Source organism: Solanum stenotomum, chromosome 6 (genome assembly GCF_019186545.1).
Source record: "Solanum stenotomum isolate F172 chromosome 6, ASM1918654v1, whole genome shotgun sequence".
In the NCBI taxonomy this organism is placed as follows: Eukaryota; Viridiplantae; Streptophyta; class Magnoliopsida; order Solanales; family Solanaceae; genus Solanum; species Solanum stenotomum.
Window position 1 is genome coordinate 53,112,287 of NC_064287.1, and position 24,233 is coordinate 53,136,519.

Consider the following 24,233-nt stretch of genomic DNA (forward strand, 5'->3'; position numbering starts at 1 on the left):
TAATTGTCAATTTAAACAATCAAGAAATAATTAGTCACTTTTTTCCAATTCTGTCTTTAATGATAGTGTAGTTCAATTGAAAAGTTATGTTGACTTTTGGTATTCTTGGTATAGTAGGGTTATATTAGTCAAATTACACCTTGTATTAAATTTTCCTTGAGGGGTATGCATGACCTTAACCTGACAAACAATTGTGGACGGAGGGAGTACTTTTTTTTCCTGAAGATGAATTTTGACAAGCTTTGAATTGAATTTTCTTTCCACTCATACATTTTTACTTTTGCATATTTCGAACACAACTTCAACTTTTAAATATTTTTTTTTCCCCTTCAAATATCATATTTTAAAACAATTTAGTTGATGATATTGAAACTAATCTGATAAATAAACAATTACGTCTTTAGATAAAAGCGTACAATCATTTTATACCCATTATATTTTGTTAAAGATATAACGGTTGCGTGGTGAATTTGAAGTGTCAGGTGGCATAGACTTTTTAGGTTAAATTTTGGAATTTAGTATAGGGTAATAGTAAGAACAAATAGGTTAAAACACAATCAACACGAGATTTTTAAATAGAGTTGTAGAGATGGGTAGAATTGGGTAGAAAGCTAAGTTGTTCGAACTCGAGTGAGAGTGACTGATATGAGTGTAGATTTAGAGGTCGGATTCAAAGGTGCGAATCCTACACCCACATCGTGTCCACTGAAGAGTCCGAGCTACGTAGGAAGAAAGTAACTTCTTGCATCTTCCACAGCTACACAATTTATCTGGCACTTACCTAAACGAGTACATTTCTTTCAATCAACACATACTTTGTACTGTTCTAACTTTGCTGTGATGGATATAAACTCTCTTCTTCCAAGATAATACAAACACAGTTGAAAACCGGAACGAAATCACTCGAAAAACATAAAATCTGTACAAGTAAACTCAACTGCCTACCCGAACGATTAATATGTAGGGAGTCGACAAGTTTCCAACTCAATTTTCGACTGGTAAGTTAACAAATCTATCAGCAGGAATGGATCATACTGTTAAATTCTCCTTTGTTTCTTAGATGAAACAGTAGCTTCAGACCATGACGAGGGCTTAAATCCTCCGACCAACAGCTTTGATGCAGCAGAAGCGTTGATTTTTCTCCTCTTAGATTCCAGCTCTGAATGCTTAGAAGAGCCAGACGATCCAAAGATTGAACCAGAGTAAATGATGGCTCGTTTATCTCTTCTGTTCTTATCGAACTTATGAGCAAATTTAACAGTTGCAGCAGTTGCAGCATCCTCTGTAGAAGGTGGTAGTAATCTAATACCAAGTCCTATTTTCTTAGCAGCAGCCTCTTCTTCGGCAACTCTTTTCTTTTGACCCTGTGTACATGCCAGAGGATGATAAGGACTCTTTTAAGTGTCGGGTATAAAGGAATAAAGGAGAGAGAGTGCAGAAAACCAGTAATAAATAAAAGACATACCCTAAGAGTGGCTCGAAGAGCCTTGTTCATCGCATAATCATCTGAATGTCTAGTATCAGATACTCGCTGAAGACGAACAAGTAAAGGCTCAGCTTTTTTCTTCTTCTTCAAGTCCTCCTCCTGGTGCTCAAGGCGATAAAAAGGATCCACCAACTTACTTTTATCTGGATAGAAAAGTAGATCAGTTGTGAACAAAGTGTAATCCTCCTAATAATTACAGTTCAGTACAATAAGAGAGACTTCTATGCATCGGTAAATGCAATAGCTTCTCTAAGTGTAATAGCAACATGAATTCATCTAGAAATGCACCAAACATTTCTTCAATACAACTATAGTACTTACCTTCATCTACTGGGAGTACCAAGGTTTCAGCATCTTCAGCATCATAGTCTTCAGTCTTCTTTTGAGCTCCACTAATAATAACATACGCACAGTTTTTTGGATCTGTTTGAATGACAATCTCATGCTTGCAGCATGCAGATTTCATAGAAAAGCTCCATATCTAACACAAGGAATAACAATTAGCAAACAAAAAACAAAGAGCCATTTGTGTTGGCAAATTTTGGCGTACAAGTGAGAATTTTCCGTTTCATTAACTGCATCCTGAAAAAAACTCACCTTTGTGGAGTAATAATTTCCTACTTGCTTTTTCTCAGCATTGAACCTCACACCCTTGGCAATCATCGACTCACATCCCCCACACCAGATATTGAATGGCATCTCAAACCTATAACAAAAGGATATCGGGTAGTGAGTAACGATGCTCATAACAGCAGAGATAGAAAATAAATAATGCATGAGACTACTAAGTAAAAAAAATGATGCATGAGCAAGACACTTCATTTTCCTTCTTTTGTAACTGCACAGATACCTACCATCATCATTTCCGAGATACTGAACTCAGTTTACTAACAATGTTGTCAAGCAGGTACTTTCAAAAGTTTTCGGTTTCAAGTACGCATTTTGAATCATCATATGCTTACCAATGTCAATTGAGGCGAGACACAGCCTCAAGCTAAAGTTCCAACGCGTTAGGTGATTCGTAATATTTAATTTAACTCAGTTAAAAAATAAAATCATGCTAATAAATTCTACTCCAGGTTAAGCAATTAAAAACCCAAGGAAGCAAGTCCGACTAAGCCCCTTTCTTTCTTCCTTTCTTTCTATTTAAATAAGTACTAATATGCATTACAATGTTTTAAGACGTACATGAACGCTTCCCTGAAAAATAAGGAAGGTTTTATGAGATGTTCATTAAAGTTAAAGTTAACATCATGGTAAATCCCCACTTCTATTTTTTATTTTTTTTTGGGGTGTGGGGGATAAAATTGGATAAAGAGAATAAAGGCAACAGATATCAGATGCAATGCAATGGTAAACATCACTTAAAATTCTTCTACCCAAAAATACACGTCTGTTTTGTTTTTATCCTCATCCAGATTATTGGTTACTGTTCAAAATGTTTGCTTGGTCTCGGCATCCCAATGGACAAGTAAAAATACAGAATTTCATAGTTCAGTACCTTATAATTAAAATGCCCTGGTCTATCTTTCTTGCTCTCTCTCGGAGAGCATGTTGACCATGGAACTTGTTCAGTGAACCCTGAAAAGAAACATGAATTAGTAACTAGAACTCTTTTTTGAATCCAATACTCCACCAGATACAGAAATGTAAGAATAAAAAAAAAGTCGATATCTATTTACCTTCTTGGGAGACCATTCTGGAGGATAGTAAAAGTTGTCTGCCCTAGCAGCTGCAAGTGAAGACTGCAAAACACATAAAAATAACAAACAACAGTTTAGCACCAGAATTTCGACAGTTCAAAGGAAAAAACAAGCGATGGAAACTCAAACCAAAAGTTTAATAGGTACTAAGGCAGAGTTGCGCTGTAAATTGTGTTACTGCACCTACCATACAGGTAGCTAAAGTTAAGTCTTCGCACACTTATTTAACACACAACAACTGCTAAGATAGACGAATACAAGAAAATTACAGAGCTCACTGGTGAATTATAAAGCATTTCACAATGTTGATGGGTGAAAAAAGAAAAAGATAACTATAAAGGTAAGAAGGGCAAGAAAAAAAACGGAGAGATACATGTCATATCTGCTAGGAAGAAATGACTGGAAGGCCTTACACATATAAGCTTTCTCAAACTCTCAAAAAAGGACCAAAAAATAGAAGAGTACAACTTCCCCACACCTTTTACAATCTTAGAAAAAAAAAGTGGACGCAATAAAATAGTTCTCAAGAGGATCAAATGCAGGCCTTACATGAACCGAATATATAGTAGAAGGAAGGGATCACAATTTCAGACAGCCTCATAGAGTTTGAGATTGAAACATATGAACTAAATACTACTGCCTAAATTAGTAATCAATTGGAAGATAGAAACCATGATCAAATAAATCAACCATGAAGCAGCAACTAACCGCATCTCAATCTCAAACTAGTTGCAAGAATCCCATCTATACAACTCCATTAGACCCTTTAACAAACGCAGACGATTCCTTAAAATTAACTATTCCTATGCCGACTGTTAATAAACCATAACCCTCATCCTTTTATCTAGACTTGAGGCCAGCTATGCATTGCGTAACTTACATAGCCAGAGCTAGATACCCTAATCAAACATGACCAGCAAAGAAATTATGTTTAATTAGCTCTGTAAAGCAACTTTTATGAAAAAAAAACCTTAACTTTTAAGATATAGTATTTTTTTTTTTACAACCATGCTGTCTAGGCCACCTTGCGCGCACCTAAACTAATTTCACGGATACCACCAACGTCCCACCAGCACCTAGACTCATGGTTCTCAACAGACTTCATAGACCACTATGCCACACCCTCGAGTAACTTCTAATATTCACTACTACCCAAACTGGAACCATTAATCATAAATCAGCTCAAAAACTCTTCCTAAGGTAAATTCATAACAGTGTGATTCAAAATCTTCCCACACAACACCTTCTATTGAATTCAATTATAGATAATTCTCAACAAATAACAACTCAAAATCAAAAAAATAACAATCAAACATTGATATAAACCCTAGATGTTGAACAAAAACTGGAAAAATCACGAATTAATCATAATTAACCAAACATATCATGATCTACGTACCATTTTTTGACCTTCAAAGCTTCGTTTATCTGATCGATCGTTTGGATCCTTGAAGATTCAGTTTAGGGATTTCGTGTTTTGATTGCAGTTTGGGGATTGTTTAATGATTTTATATGTGAACAAGACGACACCGTTTAGTTAATGGATTCAGGCGGCAAAAAGCCCGTAGGCGGCGGTGCAGTTTTATTGATGGGCCTGGATCAACATTGGGCCGTAATTGATGTATAGCACAAATAGCCGATATGGAGGTTGATTTACATAAATGTCCTCTTTAAAGGTTATTATTTAAAGAGCAACTTTCACATATAGCAAACACAAAATTCATATTTATATGCTATAGCAAAGTTTGCATAATTGCGCTCCATAACAAATATATATATGTATAATTCGTTATACATATACAAAAAACACAGTTGTATAATTTGTTATACATATACAAAGAAAGCAGTTGTATAATTCGCTATACATATACAAAAAAAAACAGTTGTATACAAAAGATCAATTGTATAATCTGTGTAAGTATAAAACGAGAAAGAGAGAAAGGCAAAAGAAAACTGGGCAGGAAAATATTTGTATTGTATAATTATAAGTGTATAAGGACGAAAAAATATATATTTGCATGTGTATATATACAATTTTCTCTCGCTTTATACAAACAGAAGCGCAATTTATACATTTCGTTTCTGTTTGTATAAGCGAGAGAGGCGAGCGAGATTTGGGAGAGTGACGAGCGAGATCTGGGAGAGGGGAGAGATGGGAACAAAAATATATGTATATATATATATATATATTTCCTCTCGCTTTATACAAACACAAACACATTTTATACATTTGTACTTGTATAAAAGCGAGAGAGGCGAGCGAGACTGCCACCAAACGAGAGTGGCGAGCGAGATTCCACCAGGGAGAGTGGAGAAAATAGCAATAGTTTGTTATAGGGTACAATTAAATCAAAGTATATTTATAGCATTTAATTTGAATTAACAGTTTGGTACATTACTTGTCCAAACAATATTTTTGTCTGGAGTTTATTATATACGTNTGTATTGTATAATTATAAGTGTATAGGACGAAGATATATATATTTGCATGTGCATATATACAATTTTCTTTCGCTTTATACAAACAAACAAAAGCGCAATTTATACATTTCGTTTTTGTTTGTATAAGCGAGAGAGGCGAGCGAGACTGCCACCAAATGAGAGTGAGATTCCACCAGGGAGAGTGGTGAAAATAGCAATAGTTTGCTATAGGGTACAATTAAATCAAAGTATATTTATAGCATTTAATTTGAATTAACAGTTTGCTATTATGTACAATTATCTCTTATTTAAATTTGTCCCTTTTTAAAAAAATTTGTGTGAATATAATCTTCGGGAAATAATCATTGTGTACAATATTAGACTAGGGGTGTCAAATGGGCGGGTTGGGTTGAAATTGGAGATATTAAAATGGGTTGAAATAGAAATCGGGTTGGGTCTTGACCCGTCCAAGTTTACTTTGGGCTAAAGAACAGGTTGGGTTTTGACCCGCTTAATCTCAATAATTTTAACATAGTGATATTTAACTTTTATAATCACAATTTGAATTTCAACTCAATTTTTTTTTAAAAGTAATAAATGGATAGATAAATCCTAAAAGATATTAAATAGATAATAATTCATACCCTCAATATATGAACATATATTAAAAAAGAGTTTTAAAACAGGTTGAAATTGGAGATTGAATTGGGCTCAATTGAGGATTCTCTTAAAATGGTTAGGCTTGAATGAGTTGAGATTGAACCCAATTCAAATTATCTTGAGCCCAACCCTTAAAATTCTGAACAGATTGAATGGGTTACCTATGTTTGGGTTCATTTTTGACACCCCTATATTAGACAATTGTTCTCATGTATTGCTTAATTGTACAGATAAAATATTAAATTGTCGTATAACATTCATGACAAGATATAAATTTTTTGATAGTAATATTTTCTTAGGTTTTCAGTTTTCTCTCAATAAATCTTTAGATTGGTGTCTAAAAGGTTCTTAGATTGCAAGAAAAATAAAATGGGGTCATTTACTAAATAGAGGTTACAAATAGGGACGGGTGATAAGATTTTATAGTTTTCATTTTTTCAAGACTCTCAAGGCATAATCGTAGTATATAAATTTTTGTAAGTTTAATCAATTTGAAATCAACTTTGGAGTTTCGACGTACATGATCAAAGTTGCAAAAAATTGTGTGCTAGCTTATAAATTATCTTCGAAGTTTGGTACATTACTTGTCCAAACAATATTTTTGTCTGGAGTTTATTATATACGTTTAAAATTTGACTCGTCAAAACCTAACTTCAATCGATTGGAACATAAGTAAAACTAAAATTGTATTTTGAATTTGGCTTGATAATCTCAAAATTTCACACATGCACTTCTTGGTTGATCTTCTTTTGTCATAGTCACATAACAAATGTTTCTTTTTTCTTTTTTTTCTTCAATATCATAATGAAGATTTGGGTGGTATAGAAATGTGAAAACCATTTTAGATAAATCCCACTAAAAGTGCACTTATATTATTGCTTATTATTTGTTGCCCATATATATTATACCCCTATGTGACACCATCAATACATTATAACTAGCTTCACTTTTTCCAAATAGTGTGTAGATTGCTTGGTAGAATGATAATATGGAGTACACTTGTTCCCCCACCATAGAGCAAAAGGACTTCGCAATTTAGTAGAAATATGTATATGCATGTTCTCCTTATAGAAAGAGAAAAGAGAGAGTTAACTTTTATAAAATATTATTATTGTGAGTGATCGGTCCTCTTATATTTCTTTAGTTCAAGCAATAATTATTGAAAAAATAGACATCAACATGTAAAACTGATTTTTATCATAAGACAACTGATGTTCATATCGATCTATATATTATACACATGATAGACCTCATACAATAATACCTCTTGATTTCAAAATCTATATGGTATAATTCAGGGGATTTTGAATTTTACATAATGACCACTTTTATTATTCCTTGAAATCTAAGTAACATTTATTGTGAAAAAAGGGTCTACCTCTCCCATTTCCTTTAATTTCCACCCAACTACTCACACAATATCTCCCACCTTTCCTTATTATACACAACATTAAATTTTTAGCTTATTCACAAGTCTCACATGTAAGCAAAAATCCATTAGATTCAAGCTGTCAATCTTCAAAGTTTCTCAATCTCCAAGAAGTGAAAATAAATAAAATAAATTGATCCTTTATTATTTCATTGATGATCAATATTATTATCCATGTTTCCTCTTGTGATCACTATTTTCTTTCAACATGGGCTTAAAGGTTCCTCATGTAATATGTTTTGTTCTTTGGTTTTCTATACTTGTTCTCTTATTTCAAGAATTCAAATTCTTGAAAAACAACAACAAAGTAATTATATATAATGATCATGATCACCACTTTTTGTTTGGTCAAAGAAAAACACTTATAGCAAGTAATTTTGACTTCACACCTTTTGTGAAACATGTTCATCACCACCACCATCACCATCACCATCACCAAGACGATGTCTACGAGCCAGCCGGAAGTCATGAGATTGATCAACGATATGGTGTCGAAAAACGACTCGTACCGACCGGACCGAACCCGTTGCATCATTAGGGTTTTGGAGGAGAGTTTTATACAAAAAATAACGAAATCAAGCTTCTTATTGTTTTATTCTTGATCAAGAACATGGTGTATGATCTAGTAAGTCTTTTTTTTTTTTGGTGTTTTGTGTACATTTACTAATGAAAATGCTTTGATATTATAACATTAAGCTTATTTCTTTAGTTATATTTATTGTTAGCTTGAAAACATCTATATGAGAATGTGATGATCATTTTAATATTAATCTTATAAAACTATGTTGATGTATAATAAAACTCTTGCTAGAACAATAAATAAATTGCTTGAAAATCATATAAGTTTTCTTTTGTTTTCTATCTGGTAGCTAGTACCTGCTTTGAAACCTGACTAAATAAGGTTTAGTATATGAAAGTTTCATTTTAGAAATAAACACTTTCTAACAAAGGCGACTCTGCTAATTTCAAAATTTGAATATGAAATCTCTGATTAAGGAACGCGGAGGGAGGGGGCAAAATTAGGTTTGGTGAATGTTGTTGCATGGGTGAGTTGTGAAAGAAAATTGTCAAGGGAGCAGATGAGTAGCTGTAACGGCACGGCAAATAGAGAGGAATATTAGACTACTTATTAGCTATCATAATAAATATTATGAAATTAATTAATGTTGTTTGTTAGTATAGTTGAAGGCTAAATGTGCAATGCACGTGAAAAGTTGGGTAATTAAATATATATACTAGAAAAATTAAAGTCCCATAACTATACCTAAAGGTTTGTCTCCAAAAACGTCCTAACTTTTTTTATTGTAATGCAGTAGATTTTAATTAGAGGCGAAATTAAAATTATGAATAAATGGCGATATTATTAATTCTGTTGAATTTTATAAGCAGAATGATATCTCACCACCTCAAATTTTATAAATGTTTAACACAACAATTTCACAAATATCATATATCAAACATAAAAACATTCATCGCAAAGACTCACACAAAAACATTTGATAAGAGTTAGTGGTGCTTTTTTTTTTTTCCTATTCGATATTTAAAATATGTATTGAAATTTGATAAAGTTAGATTTACTCATTACATGATCCGTTTCTGAACGCGACACTCTCAACCTAGCGGTGCTTTAATTTCTCTTAAACAAAACTCATGATTGTAATATTTCTGAATGGAAAAGAACATGAAAAAGTTATAACATGATGAAAATTAATTGCTTGAGAATGCATAAACCATCAACTGCAAAAAAATATATGCAATTATGCTGAATCTTATAAAAGTTAGAAATGTGACATTGAAGTTTAGACAACAATTTACTTTTGTGTTAGTAATTTTTTTATTATTCATGATGGTGATGTTTGTCCAGAAAAAAAACTTACTTTCCTGCGTGAAAATATTAAATGATTAGCGGCACGTAATTATATACTACTTTGTTCATTTTTAATTGTCATATTGTACTTTTTAAAAATTAATTTGATTAATTTTCAAAGTGAAATTAGAATACATTAATTCGATAATTTAAACAAAAAATTTAGATATTCAAAAACAATACGAAAAGTATTATAAATTGCAATTTTTTGCATATCAACATGATGAAAAAATATATCATAAAATATATCGTGTTCACGTAGGGTTCATACCTTAGAGGAAGGGTCGCATTTTAAAGGTGTGTGACGTAGACAACGTGTCTATTCTAATGTACATAAGCATTAGACGTGGTTGCTTTCACCATTCAAACTCGTGACTTATTAAAATTTAGTTACTATTCCTTCGTCCTAAATTAACAGTTACTTTAGCTCAAAAAACTATCCAATAAAGCGAGAATAATCATGATTAAGTCATAAAAAGTTATATACATGTAAAACATACACATATCTATTCATTGGATTGAGATGGGATAGTATATATAGTTGAGAGTTTTTCTACTCTTATCAAATACGTCTCGGAGTTGAGTCCTTAAAATAATTTTTTTATTGAAAATAGACTTTATAATATTGCATCTAACCTTAGATCTTATCATTCAATATACTTAAAGCAAAAGCACCAAACATACTCTTTGCATTTAATTCTTACGTAGCGTTTAATTTATACCTCATTTGATTCTTCTCTCCCATTTACAAGACCAAAAAATTTATACTTTGTCGCCCCTCAATTAATTTTACGAAATATATGTCATCTTTCGCCAGCACAAATATAAGTAAAGAAAAGATATTTATAGGTGTCATTTTAGTTTGTTAGCTAAAAAAAGGTATAATAAACTATATATTATAAAGGAACAAAAAGAAGATGATGTCTTTCTGTCCCACCTTTCCTCCTCATGATGGTTAAGGTAGAAAGTTAATTAATTGATTCTTAATTAACCTTCTCATTGGTGGAACAAATTAATTAAAGTGAAATGTCATTTTCTGTGTGTTGTTAATTACCCAACAAATTATACTCTCTAGAAGATGCAGATCATTTTTTCTTTTGGTTTCTCCTATCGAATGTCGTATTAAGATTTCATTAAATTTGAATTTGTATTGAAAAGTCTCATATTTAAAAGTAAAAAGCTTCCTAGCTAACAAAGGTGCCTCTAGTATATGAGGTTTCGGGTTCGAATCCGATCCCCTGAGTACGAGGTTACCTATGTTAGAAAGCACTTTATTCTCTAATGTGAGACTTTCTCGCATAAATTTAAATTTATTCTAGCTCTAACGTGAGTATCAGATAACGGACGGAAAAAAAAACTACTAGTACTACCATAAAACTTTCCAATTTCTTATCATGGAAAGCACGTAGAATCACATGAAATTTGTATCAATTATAATAATACATGCATCATGATTACCAAAACAAAAGTCCACTAAGACACATGTCTATATATATATATTATTCTCAAGTTCGAGCTTTTTACGAAATGAAAATAAAATATGATTGAAAGTTTGCATTAAGAAATTTTATAATGTGCAAATTTAAATTTAATTAGATTTTAATACGAGTATCAAACACCAAATAAAAAATTAAAATAAAAAATTAATATATAAGGATTTCTCGGTGACATCACAATTATATTCAAATGATCTTATTATATAAACGGAATGACCTGAAAGACCCTTGTACTTGGCTCCGTTTGTCAGTTGAACCCTCATACTCATCACTTTGCCAACTAGACCCTTAAACCCATCAGAATACAACATTTTAAGCCCTTTTCTCCTCCGGTCAATGTGATTGTAATGGACGCGATTACTCGTGGAATTCCACATCATTTTTTAGTGCCACATGCAAAATTAAGTACTAAAAAAAATAAAATCAAATAGATCAATTTTTTAATTTAATTTCTTAAACTTTTCAAATAGTCATCTTTTTCATATTTGGTCACAAATTGAGCACTAGATTCATACCCATTAGATCAAATTCTTCTTGATTTAACTTGTAAATTCAATTACAAGTTCATCAACACAAACTCAATGAACCCCAATAAAAAATTTTAATTAATTTTACAAATTCACAAGACCCATTTATTATTTTTTAAGCTTTTTCAAGTTTATCAATGGAGTTTTAAAATTTTCAATAGTCACAATCATCCTTCACATTATCCACATCTCCTCGTTGAAACCATCTAATAAAAGAATGATACTAATATTTTTCAAACCTAAAAAATAAAGATTTTAAAAGAAGTTGAGGCAACTGATTTGTATAAAAAAAGAAGAAGAAGAAGAGGCGGAGAAGAGTGAATGTGGGGATGGAGAAAGAAGAATGGGCTGGAGAAAGAAGAAGGTTGAGGGTTGTGGTGAGGGGTGGAGGAGAAGAAGAAAGGGTGGGTGTGGGTGAAGCAGGATTGAAGAAGATGAATCTTATTTTTTAATTTTGTTAAATTGATTTTTTAAAAAGTAAAATATTATTTTAACTCGCTTTCAAGCGTGTAATCACGCATATTTCCAACTCACCATTATTAATGTCACATAAGCTCGGTCAATGGTCAGAAGGGTTTAAAATATTGTGTTCTGGTGAGTTTAAGGGTTTGGTTGGCAAAGTAATAAGTAGGAGGGTCTAACTGACAAACGGAGCCAAGTACATAAATCTCCCAGGTCATTCCGCCTATTATATATTAGAGGAATTAGAAAGGCATACGTGCAATATTGTTTTTTTGGTTTGGAAATCATGAACTCTGGATTTACTTAAGAAAATTTCACATTTTAGCAAATGCAACCTCATATCCAAGATTTGAATTAAAAACCTCTCCATTGGATACAAATTGTTATACCAACAGTATTTATTTGCAATGCAATTTTATTTTTTCCTTTATACGCTATAAAGTTCGCGAAATTTATTGATTAAGTTAAAAAATGTTTGATTAGATTAATATAAAAACTTAATCAAGAAGAAATTATAATATAATAAGTAGTTCCTTTTTACGTGATAGTTGTTAATTGTTTAGTAATCACATTATAAGATTTAATTTAAGTAACATAGTTTAAATGATTTTTATACTATTACATTATTTATTTACGCAAGTAAAATATCATATTTTAGGAAGGTTTTATACAAGTAAAATATCATATATATTCTAAGAAAGTTACTCTGAATATCATTTGAATGGTTTGACAAATTAATAGATTATTTACCTTGATTTGACAATATAAAAGATTATTTACCTTAACGGTGCATAAAAATTAAACTCAATAAATTCTAGAATAATTTTTTTGTCATAAGAGTAGGCGATTTTTAATTTAATGTATTTGGAATATTGTTCACTTAATAATGAACAAACCTATCATATAATTAATATTGACCTAATCCAAACTTAAATAATTGATACACACGTCTTCAATGATTTCAAAAATGAAAAAAGTGCTTGAATTAGTCAAAGCATAAATTTGCAATTAAATATAATACCATTAATAAAGCATGAGTTAGTAAAGACTTGGTAAAAATTCATTAGTTGTTAAACTTTACTAGTAAAAGTTTTCAAAGAAACAAACCATGAATTAATTTCTTAAACAAAAGTGATTTTTCTTTTCGTCTTGAAATATTTTTAATTGACTTACTTAATCATAAAATAAGAAAAGTATATATAAATCCTCATAAGTTTAATGATTGAGTCATTAAAATAATTCCAACGCAAAATTAAAAGTTGAAATTTTTTTCCTACCTTGCAACTACTACAATTATAGTGTTGAAATCACTACACCATAAAATAAAATATCGTTTTAAGATATATACACTAATGATATAAAAGTTCAATTATACTATCAATATATCTTAACCTATTATAAAAGATTGCTTTCCATTAATTATTAAGGTTATTGATTAACGTTTGTACCAAAAACTTATCTGTAATTATCTTTTAAGTGATCTGTAAATATTTGTGCGTAATATCAATCTAAATAAAAAACCCTTCCCCACCCCACCCCACCCCCACCCCTATTTATATACTCCTTACTCTTCAAGACTTTAATTTAACCATTTCTTTAATTAGTTTCTTATTCATCTAATCATTTCCTAGCTTCTTCTCCCAACTTGAAATTTATCAAAATACCCTAATTTTGTTTAAAATGGTTCGTTCAATATTATTACCAAGAATTAATGGCGACAATTTATGTACTTCTATGCCATTAGCAATTGGTTTATTTTTTTCAATAATAGCCATTGTAGCACTATGTGCTAAACATGCAAAAAAATCATCAAACAAATCCAAAACTAATATTAGTAGTGAATTCAAAATTGTTCCAAGGTTTTCATCACCACAACAATTAAGCCCTAACATGACCAAAAAAGGTGGTGAATTTTCCGATGAAGTTTCCGGTGAAGTGGCTGGAGAAGTGGCCGGAGATAAAAAAGGTTTGTGGCAAAAGACAATTATTATGGGTGAAAAATGTAAACCACCACAATTTTCAGGTGTGATTTATTATGATTGTTCTGGAAATAGAGTTTCTCAACNCCAACGCAAAATTTGAAGTTGAAATTTTTTTCCTATCCTTGCAACTACTACAATTATAGTGTTGAAATCACTACACCATAAATATAAAATATCGTCTAAATTATACACTAATGATATAAAAGTTTTATTATACTATCAATATAGCTTAACCTATTATAAAAGATTGTTTTCCATTAATTATTAAGGTTATTAATTATCGTTTGTACCAAAGACTTATCTGCAATTATCTTTTAAGTGATCTGTAAATATTTGTACATAAAATTTATATTGACCTAAATAAAAACCCCTCCCCCACCCCACCCCAACCCCTATTTATATACTCCTTACTCTTCAAGACTTTAACCATTTCTTTAATTAGTTTCTTCTTCATCTAATCATTTCCTAGCTTCTTCTCCCAACTTGAAATTTATCAAAATACCCTATTTTTGTTTAAAATGGTTCGTTCAATATTATTACCAAGAATTAATGGTGATAATTTATGTACTTCTATGCCATTAGCAATTGGTTTATTTTTTTCAATAATAGCCATTGTAGCACTATGTGCTAAACATGCAAAAAAATCATCAAACAAATCCAAAACTAATATTAGTAGTGAATTCAAAATTGTTCCAAGGTTTTCATCACCACAACAATTAAGCCCTAACATGACCAAAAAAGGTGGTGAATTTTCCGATGAAGTTTCCGGTGAAGTGGCTGGAGAAGTGGCCGGAGATAAAAAAGGTTTGTGGCAAAAGACAATTATTATGGGTGAAAAATGTAAACCACCACAATTTTCAGGTGTGATTTATTATGATTGTTCTGGAAATAGAGTTTCTCAACTTCCAAGATCACCAAGAGCTAGTCCATTACTAAAATATGCTTGTTAATTATTTTAGATTTAAGTATCTATATAAAGTTTTGTTTTATATAATATGATCATGTTCTCTCTATTTGAAAATTATTGCAAAATGTATGGTACACTCGTGCTTTTAATCAAGAAGAAATTATAATAAGTAGTTCATTTTTGCGAGCCGTGGTCAGCCATAATAAGATGATAGTTGTAAATTATTTAGTAATCACATTATAAGATTTAATTTAAGTAACATAGTTTAAATAATTGTTATACTATTAGATTTATTTACCTGTATGAAAGTAAAATATCATGTTTTAGGAAGGTTTTATACAAGTAAAATATCATATATATTCTAAGAAAGTTACTCTGAATATCATTTGAATGATTTGACAAATTTATAGATTATTTACCTTGATTTGACAATATAAAAGATTATTTATCTTAATGGTGCATAAAAATTAAACTCAATAAATTCTAGAATAATTTTTTGTCATAAGAGTAGGTGATTTTTAATTTAATGTATTTGGAATATTGTTCACTTAATAATGAACAAACCTATCATATAATTAATATTGACCTAATCCAAACTTAAATAATTGATACACACGTCTTCAATGATTTTAAAAATGAAAAAAGTGTTTGAATTAGTCAAAGCATAAATTTGAAATTAAATATAATACATTAATAAAGCATGAGTTAGTAAAGACTTGGTAAAAATTCATTAGTTGTTAAACTTTACTAGTAAAAGTCTTCAAAGAAACAAACCATGAATTAATTTCTTAAACAAAAGTGATTTTTCTTTTCGTATTGAATTTTTTTTAATTGACTTACTTAATCATAAAATAAGAAAAGTATATGTAAATCCTCATAAGTTTAATGATTGAGTCATTAAAATAATTCCAACGCAAAATTAAAAGTTGAAATTTTTTTCCTACCTTGCAACTACTACAATTATAGTGTTGAAATCACTACACCATAAAATAAAATATCGTTTTAAGATATATACACTAATGATATAAAAGTTCAATTATACTATCAATATATCTTAACCTATTATAAAAGATTGCTTTCCATTAATTATTAAGGTTATTAATTAACGTTTGTACCAAAGACTTATCTGCAATTATCTTTTAAGTGATCTGTAAATATTTGTACGTAAAATTTATATCGATCTAAATAAAAAACCCTTCCCCACCCCACCCCCACCCCTATTTATATACTCCTTACTCTTCAAGACTTTAATTTAACCATTTCTTTAATTAGTTTCTTCTTCATCTAATCATTTCCTAGCTTCTTCTCCCAACTTGAAATTTATCAAAATACCCTAATTTTGTTTAAAATGGCTCGTTCAACATTATTACCAAGAATTAATGGTGATAATTTATGTACTTCTATGCCATTAGCAATTGGTTTATTTTTTTCAATAATAGCCATTGTAGCACTATGTGCTAAACATGCAAAAAAATCTTCAAACAAATCCAAAACTAATATTATAAGTGAATCCAAAATTGTTCCAAGGTTTTCATCACCACAACAATTAAGCCCTAACATGACCAAAAAAGGCGGTGAATTTTCCGATGAAGTTTCCGGTGAAGTGGCCGGAGAAGTGGCCGGAGAAAAAAAAGGTTTGTGGCAAAAGACAATTATTATGGGTGAAAAATGTAAACCACCACAATTTTCAGGTGTGATTTATTATGATTGTTCTGGAAATAGGGTTTCTCAACTTCCAAGATCACCAAGAGCTAGTCCATTACTAAAATATGCTTGTTAATTATTTTAGATTTAAGTATCTATATAAAATTTTGTTTTATATAATATGATCATGTTCTCTCTATTTGAAAATTATTGCAAAATGTATGGTACACTCGTGCTTTTATGAGATAGTGATAGAATCTGCGTACATTATATTTTTTCCAGTATTCATTTGTAGGATTATACTGAGTATGATGATATATGATGCACCTATATGATAATTTTTCCTTCTTTTATGAGATAGTGATAGAATCTATGAACGTTATATCATTTTCAGTTTTTATTTGTAGGATTATATTGAGTATGATGGTATATGATGCACCTAAATGATTTTTCCTTCTTCAGATTTCATGTGTGGCCGTTGAACTTTTGCAACATTAGAATAATTGAATTTTACACTATGATAATAGTATTCCAAAACAATAGTCTAATGCTAAAATGCTATAGCAATGTAAATGGTTAAACATCATATTATCGACAAAAAAATCTTGTACTTTCATGAGGTAGGAATTTAGTTTGCGTACATTATATCCTTGTCCATATTTATTTGTAGAATTGCACCAAGTATCTTGGTATATGATGCACCCTATATGAGTTTTCCTTCATTCTCCATATGTTTCCTTGAATGTTGTTAGTTTCACGTATGACCATTGAACTTTACTTGTTATAATTTTTACACTATAATAATAGTATTTCAAAACTATATTGTCGTGTTAAGGTAACTAATTTTTATCAATTAAGTAATAGTATTTCAAAACTATATTGGCGTGTGAAGGTAACTAATTTTTATCAATTATTAGAGTTATTTAATGTGGTTATGAATAATTTTTTGATTTTATTGTTATAATAATTGGTAAAACTCAATAACCATATATGCAATTAACTTGGGATTCTCTCTCTCAAGTTTGTTTGCTTGTTGTTTTATTTAGGTTCTAAAAATTAATTAATTCATTTAATTTATTATTCACTTTTGAGAAAAGCAAAGAGGAGTTTAATATAACTTTTCATACAATATAAAAAGATATTAGACTCAATCCCTTTTCTTTTAGTATAAATAAAATTAAAAAAGGTGACACCTTTTTGGGAATTGATTAGGAGCATTATAACTTTTTTATCACAAATTCCAACAATTATAAGAATATAAAAAGCTAAATGCCTTTTCATTCAATCGCGTTTGAAAAAAATAAATATGAAGACGTAATGCATAAATATAAGTATCGGAATTAATTTTAATATCAAGAGTGTTATATTATATCTTGACAATTTTGATGAATTTAGCTTCAATGTTTTTAAGAATCAGTTTGATAATTATATTATTGATGTATCTAATACTGATAACGGATTCTCCAATTTAGATGAATTTGGTGAGCTTTTTAAAAAAATCTAGTTGAACAAGAAAATATTTTTAATTATTCTCTTGGTATTTTGATTTGTGAAAGACTTGTTGGCAACAAGGTATATTAAAAAATGACTAAATATTTCATATTAATTCTAATGAGTTTGTGAGACCAAATAATCCATGTGACTTGTGAGTAATATTATTGAGATTCTAAAGCTCATTATATTATAATTTTTATGATGAATGTGTAATTATATAAAGATAAATAAGATTAGAATTGACGATTCTTAATAATGTTCGCAAATAAATATAACACACATCCTCTCTTTTTTTTCATGCACCAATCATATGTAAGAAATAGTAATTAGTTGTCAAAAATATTTATATATATTTAGAGAACTTCTAATTCTAAATAAATAATCTCTAATTTACCTTAACATAATAATTGTTATTATTATAAGTTATAAAGTGAAATAAGTCCAACAAAAGCATCCATAAAGTTCACATGGTTAACTCCAACTAGTCAATTGAGGCAAGTTATTTGATTAATTACTAGTAACTAATAAATTTTTTTAATAATCAAATTCAAATGCTACTATATATCTTTCTTGTTGACATTTATTTGAAAGGAAAAAAAAAATTAAGTGGGGGTAATGTTAAATTTTACTTCAAGGAGCAAAGTAAACAATTTGACTTTTTTACTCAATCAATGTTTAGAATCAGTCAAATCTACCTAAATTTTTGTATACAGAGATCTCGGATTTGATTCCTAAAAATATGTAAAAAAATATTTTTCTTTTAATGAATTTTATGTAATATATATACAAATAAATCAATGTTTCAAAATATAGTTTACGTGAATAAAAAATAAAAATATATAAATAACTATAATACAGAGTTGCTAGAAATTTATCGTGTAAGTATAAAGACAAATCTATGAATTTTGAAGAAAAAAAATTGATTAAACACCTTATATTTTAAAATAAGTGTTGTTTAAAAAAAATAATAAACACATTTGGCCTTCTAAAATTTTTGCCCAAAATTGTTTATGCACATAAAGGGATTATTTTGCACCTAATCTCAAATAGTAAACTATTTTTGTTATTAGTTCTGTCTCAATTTACACGATACTATTTTTATTTTAATTTATTTTAAAATGAATATTATTTTTTTATATTTAAAAACAATTTACTTTTATGAAATTATTTATAATCACATAAATATTGATTTATTTTAAATTTCTTCTCAAATTTTACGTTTAGTCCAACGTGGCATGCATCAATTAACACGAAGTGACTAGTACAGAAAGATAACCATATGGTGCAATAGATGGGGGCATGGGGCTAATAATCTCTTAACCCGAGATCTCGAATCATGAATATGGAAAAATCCAAAAGCCGTACTCAAGTTTATCCTAGCGAATTTGAATTAGTCAGGCTTCGATTAAAAAAAAAAAAAAAGAGAGAGCCTATTCACTCATCTCCTTCATCTTTTCAAAACTCTCAATTCAATTGCCATCTGCAACTCTCTGATTAAACATCTTTCACCCATAGAAAAAAAATGTGGAGTTCCAGTATGCAAATCTTAACAGCATCTTCATTATTCTCCACCAAAAAGAACCAATATTCTGAATTTTTCAACCAGTCAGTGGAAAAGATAGAATCTTCAGCTAAAACTAGAAGAAGAAGGGGAGCAAGAATGGAGATTTTGGGCATGGCTAGTGATGATTCAGCTAAAAATGAAAAACCCACTAAGCTAATTACCTTTTTGGGTAAAGGGGGTTCTGGGAAAACCACTTCTGCCATTTTTGCTGCTCAGGTTTGTCAATTAAGTGTACAGTTTTGCTATAAAGAATCTAGCTTTATGTTCTGTTCAATCTTTTATAAGCAGTTGATGGATGTTTTTGTTGTTTTGGTTGGAAACTTGGGGTTGTGTTATTTGGGGGTGTGTTGATGATTCTTTAGTCATTTTTGGATTTCCCACTGATGTCCAGAACCTGCATTGGAGTCAATTGATTTCAGATTTGCGCTGGAAAGTCCACATTGGGTAAAGCATTCCCTAACAAAGGTGATACTGTAACCAGGGAGACTCGAACATGAGACTTTAGTTAAGGATGAAGGAGTACTTATAGTCCACGACAACCTTTGTTGGTGCTTCTTTAATCATGTGGGACTGAATTGAAGTTGAAATTTTTTCTATCCCTGGTTTCTGTGAGAGGATAAGATCTGTTTGTTTGTTGGATATGTTAAAAAAAATGGATTGCTTTCATTTGCTCTATGTAGAACTTGTATATTAGTATTGAATTTTGCTTGTAGAAGGCATATGGTTAGTGTTGAGGAAGGTTAGATGAGAACAGAAGATTCCCAATCTGTATGGTGTACTCGATGTAGAAGAGTAGTTGAGTGAACTGTAAACTTGAATTTTAAGGTCAACATTCATACACTTAAATTCTGAGTATAGAAATCAAGAAAAGATGATAACTTTCTGTTAGTAAGAAATAAAGTTGTTAAATGGTATATAGTCTCACTGTTGAAAGAATATATAGTTTTGGAGTTGAATAATTTTGTCCATTTCTTGTTTTATAGAGTGAGCAATTGAATGTTAGCCAAAACTAAGCAAAGATTGAGTTTTTCTGTTGACTGGAGTATGTGCTTTTAAATGAGTCAAACTATGCTTTATGAGGTTTATGTCAAGACAAAATATATTCAACAAACCTCAGAATAGAAGAATGTCATGATATTTCATCGCAGTTACTTTCATGATTTTTAGTTCATTTGTCTTCAACTGTCTTTTCTTTACAAACTGTTGACTTCAAGGCTTAGTTGCGTAGACTATTCACTTTTGATACTGCATCCGTGTCGGATTCTCCAAAACTATACTACTTTTGGCGAATCCGACACGCATCAGTTGACATTTTTGAAGAGTCTGAGCAACATAGCTTCAAGGAGGTATACCAATTTTTAGGCCCCCAAGGCCTAGCTCAAGTGGCAAAAGGTGGAAGATTTGTGGCTTAGGTCGCAGGTTCAAGCCCCATACCATGCAAAGCAAAGCCTGGTATTTAAGTGGAGAAGGGTAGAGGGGCGGGCCCATTATCCACCGAGTTTAGAAGGCTGTGATTGGTCCAAAGGGCGGGTCACAGACGGATTTCTCGGTTATAAAAAAAAAAAAAAAAAAAAAGGTATACCAAGTTTTAGTTACATATTCAAAATCAAAACAGCATAGTTTCCAACTTTAATACTTTTATTCATGAAACTGCAAGGAAAGCACGAGCAAAACCACATTCTCTCTTGTCACGAGTTGATTCTCTTGCTTGTCGGAAGGAGAACTCATTACACTGTCTTCCCTTTTCTTTTCCTTTAGACTCTGTGGGCAGTGGAGCAAAGAATTGAAAAACGTCCAGGAGTGCAAGGGAGGGGGTAGGAAATGAACATACCTGATGAATTGTTTAGAAGTTTGTTTCCGAGGGATCACCATAAGGTTGTTCTTTTAGGTGAATTTTTTTTCTATAAGATATCTTGACAAAAGCTGTGTTCTGTATGTGATGATGACACATACATTCAGTGCTCACGCATAATATTAACACTATTCATTGATCACTGCATCTCTGGCTTCATTTTCCCCTATAAATTTTAACAGCATGTTCTTCATTTAGTGGTTTATTATCTTGGCACTATCGCCTTGTTTTCTTTGTTTTTCGCCTTTCATCTTCAGTGTATGTCTCTGATATTATTACATGTTCATCTAGTACTTGCACATATAAATAAACCGACATTCTGCATCGACCTTGAATCTGCTTGTCTTTTCCCCTTTAAACCTTAACTAATGCTGTATCATATCAGGAATTACAGTCTCTCCTGCATATGATAAAGTTAGGTAGACTAACTAGCAAGTTTCTTTTCTTACCAGCATTATGCAATGGCAGGGCTCAAAACCTGTTTGGTGATACATTCTCAAGATCCGACAGCTGAATATCTTCTGAATTGTAAGATCGGGACATCTCTAATTATATGCAACGACAATCTTTCAGCCGTTAGATTGGAAACTACAAAAGTCTGTTCCTGTTTGACTCCTACTTCACCTGTCTTCCTGCAATATTGAGATATACATTTGGTTGCAATTCATTTAGGCTGAACAATTATCAGTAATTGCAGATGCTCCTTGAACCTCTCAATAAACTGAAGCAAGCAGATGCTCGTCTTAATATGACTCAAGGAGTTCTTGAAGGGGTGGGTATGTAACTTAGTGGTGCGTTTATCTGGCATTCTTTCGCCAGAAAATGGATGAGTCGCTCTTTGAGTAACTTTCTTCATGTAGTAGGTGTTCGGAGAAGAGCTTGGAGTGCTTCCTGGAATGGACTCCATATTTTCATCCCTAGCACTTGAGCGGCTTGTAGGATTTTTTGAAAATGTGGTTCAACAGAACAGCAAAAAAGAGAAATTTGACATTATTATATATGATGGCATGAGTACTGAAGAAACAATTAGGATGATTGGTGCGACCAGCAAAGCAAGGTTAGATCTTCTCCAAGACTTGTCAAATGTCTTATGTCTCTATGCCAAAACTGATGTGGAGTATCATATCACTATTTCCACGTGCAGATTATACTTAAAATATCTCCGCAATTTTGCTGAAAAAACTGATTTAGGAAGGCTGGCAAGTCCCTCACTTTTGAGACTTGTGGAAGAAGCCATGACTCTAAGCGGTAGAAATCCTAATCTGAATGGGAAAATGAGTTCAGAAATTTGGGACCTTCTAGACCAAGTATTGGAGGTACGCCAGGTACTAATCTGTTTTCAAGATGCCATTCTATTTTGAACTAAAGGTTCTAATGATTTTGCATGCTGCAGAGAGGGTCTACAATATTTGCAGAACCAAAAAGGTTTGGTTGCTATATTGTGGTGGATAGAAACAGCCCTGTGTCTATGGCTTCTGCTTTACGTTACTGGGGTTGCATAATCCAGGCTGGTGCACAGGTTTCTGGTGCATTTGCACTTGCAAAGCCAAATTCGAGTGGAGAAGTAGGGGAAACGATTGAGGACTTTTCACCTTTGCCTTCTGCTTTTGCTCCACATATCTCAGTCGGAGCCCATTTAGATTGGGACAAAATTATGCAGGATAGTCATAGCGAGAGTGCACGGAATCTTCTGACTGTAACAGCTCATAAGGCCAGCATTCCTCCGGTTATCTTTGATCCAACCAACAAAATCGTCACACTTCTCATGCCCGGTTTTGACAAATCAGAAATCAAGCTATATCAAGTATGTAGTATGGTTTGTTTCACCTTTCTGCATTATCTGTCTGCTATGATGCTAAAAATCGATCCTTTTGTGAACTTCAATGCAATGAAATTCTTCACTAGATAATAGATATTATTTTGGTAATAGACAGAATAAGCATTTACTAATCGATAATTTCTGTGGCATTTGCCATAGAAATTATCAAAAAGTGGTCGGCTTCTTCGGGGTGTAAGACTCTCTTAACTGCAATGAACACTGACTATGAAACATTAAACAAATGCTTACATTTACATGAAGCACTATAATATGTAGTTGAGTGATTAAGAACATTCTTAGCTTGCTGTTCTAGGATGTGATAAGATTTTTGCTGTTAATATAGCACATGAAAAGTTCTACTGACATCTAACTTGCTTTGGTTATCCAAGTTGAGAGCGTTTGACATCTAACGATGACCATGCTACTGAAAACCAAATTATGGTGAAATTAATTAGAATTTCTGGCAATTTGCAGTTTAGAGGAGGGTCTGAGTTGTTGGTGGAGGCTGGTGATCAGAGACGTGTGATTCGTCTACCATCTCAACTTCAAGGGAAGGTTGGAGGTGCTAAATTTACAGATAGAAGTCTTGTCATCACAATGCGATAGCAGATGAAATCAAGAAACCTCACCTACATATTTAGCTACAAGCATGCAGAAAGAGTCACTTCACAGCAAATGTTGTAACATCATTGATTGTATTAGTTTTTACATGAACAAGTATTGGAGGCTGTCCATGTCCATGCCCATGCCCATGTGATGATTGAGTCACCACAGATTAAATTCTCAAGTTTCTTGTAGATCATTTGTATGGTCATATTCACAAGTCGTTGGGGATGACATTCTTCAAGTTTGAAGTTAATTTCGAATAAATTCTCGAATTGCTTTATATTCAATAGTTATATCAACTAGAAAACTTGCAG

At 31.4% G+C, this 24,233-nt stretch overlaps 2 protein-coding genes across 2 annotated transcripts; one reads left to right on the forward strand and one right to left on the reverse strand.

Annotated features, from left to right (window-relative positions):
- Window positions 1–822: 822 nt before the first annotated feature.
- LOC125868328 (uncharacterized) lies at window positions 823–4,702 on the reverse strand. Its single transcript, XM_049548983.1, has 7 exons — window positions 4,589–4,702; window positions 3,169–3,231; window positions 2,988–3,067; window positions 2,084–2,192; window positions 1,808–1,967; window positions 1,466–1,629; window positions 823–1,364 (listed from the first exon to the last, which is right to left on the reverse strand). The coding sequence occupies exons 1-7, from the start codon at window positions 4,589–4,591 to the stop codon at window positions 1,038–1,040; spliced, it is 906 nt and encodes a 301-aa protein (XP_049404940.1). The 5' UTR covers window positions 4,592–4,702; the 3' UTR covers window positions 823–1,037.
- A 14,698-nt stretch (window positions 4,703–19,400) lies between these two features.
- Window positions 19,401–24,166, forward strand: LOC125869122 (uncharacterized protein At1g26090, chloroplastic). Its single transcript, XM_049549679.1, has 7 exons — window positions 19,401–19,858; window positions 21,947–22,090; window positions 22,192–22,266; window positions 22,358–22,551; window positions 22,639–22,810; window positions 22,888–23,298; window positions 23,788–24,166. Exons 1-7 carry the CDS (start codon window positions 19,601–19,603, stop codon window positions 23,917–23,919), a joined length of 1,386 nt encoding a protein of 461 aa, XP_049405636.1. The 5' UTR covers window positions 19,401–19,600; the 3' UTR covers window positions 23,920–24,166.
- The last annotated feature ends 67 nt before the right edge of the window (window positions 24,167–24,233 follow it).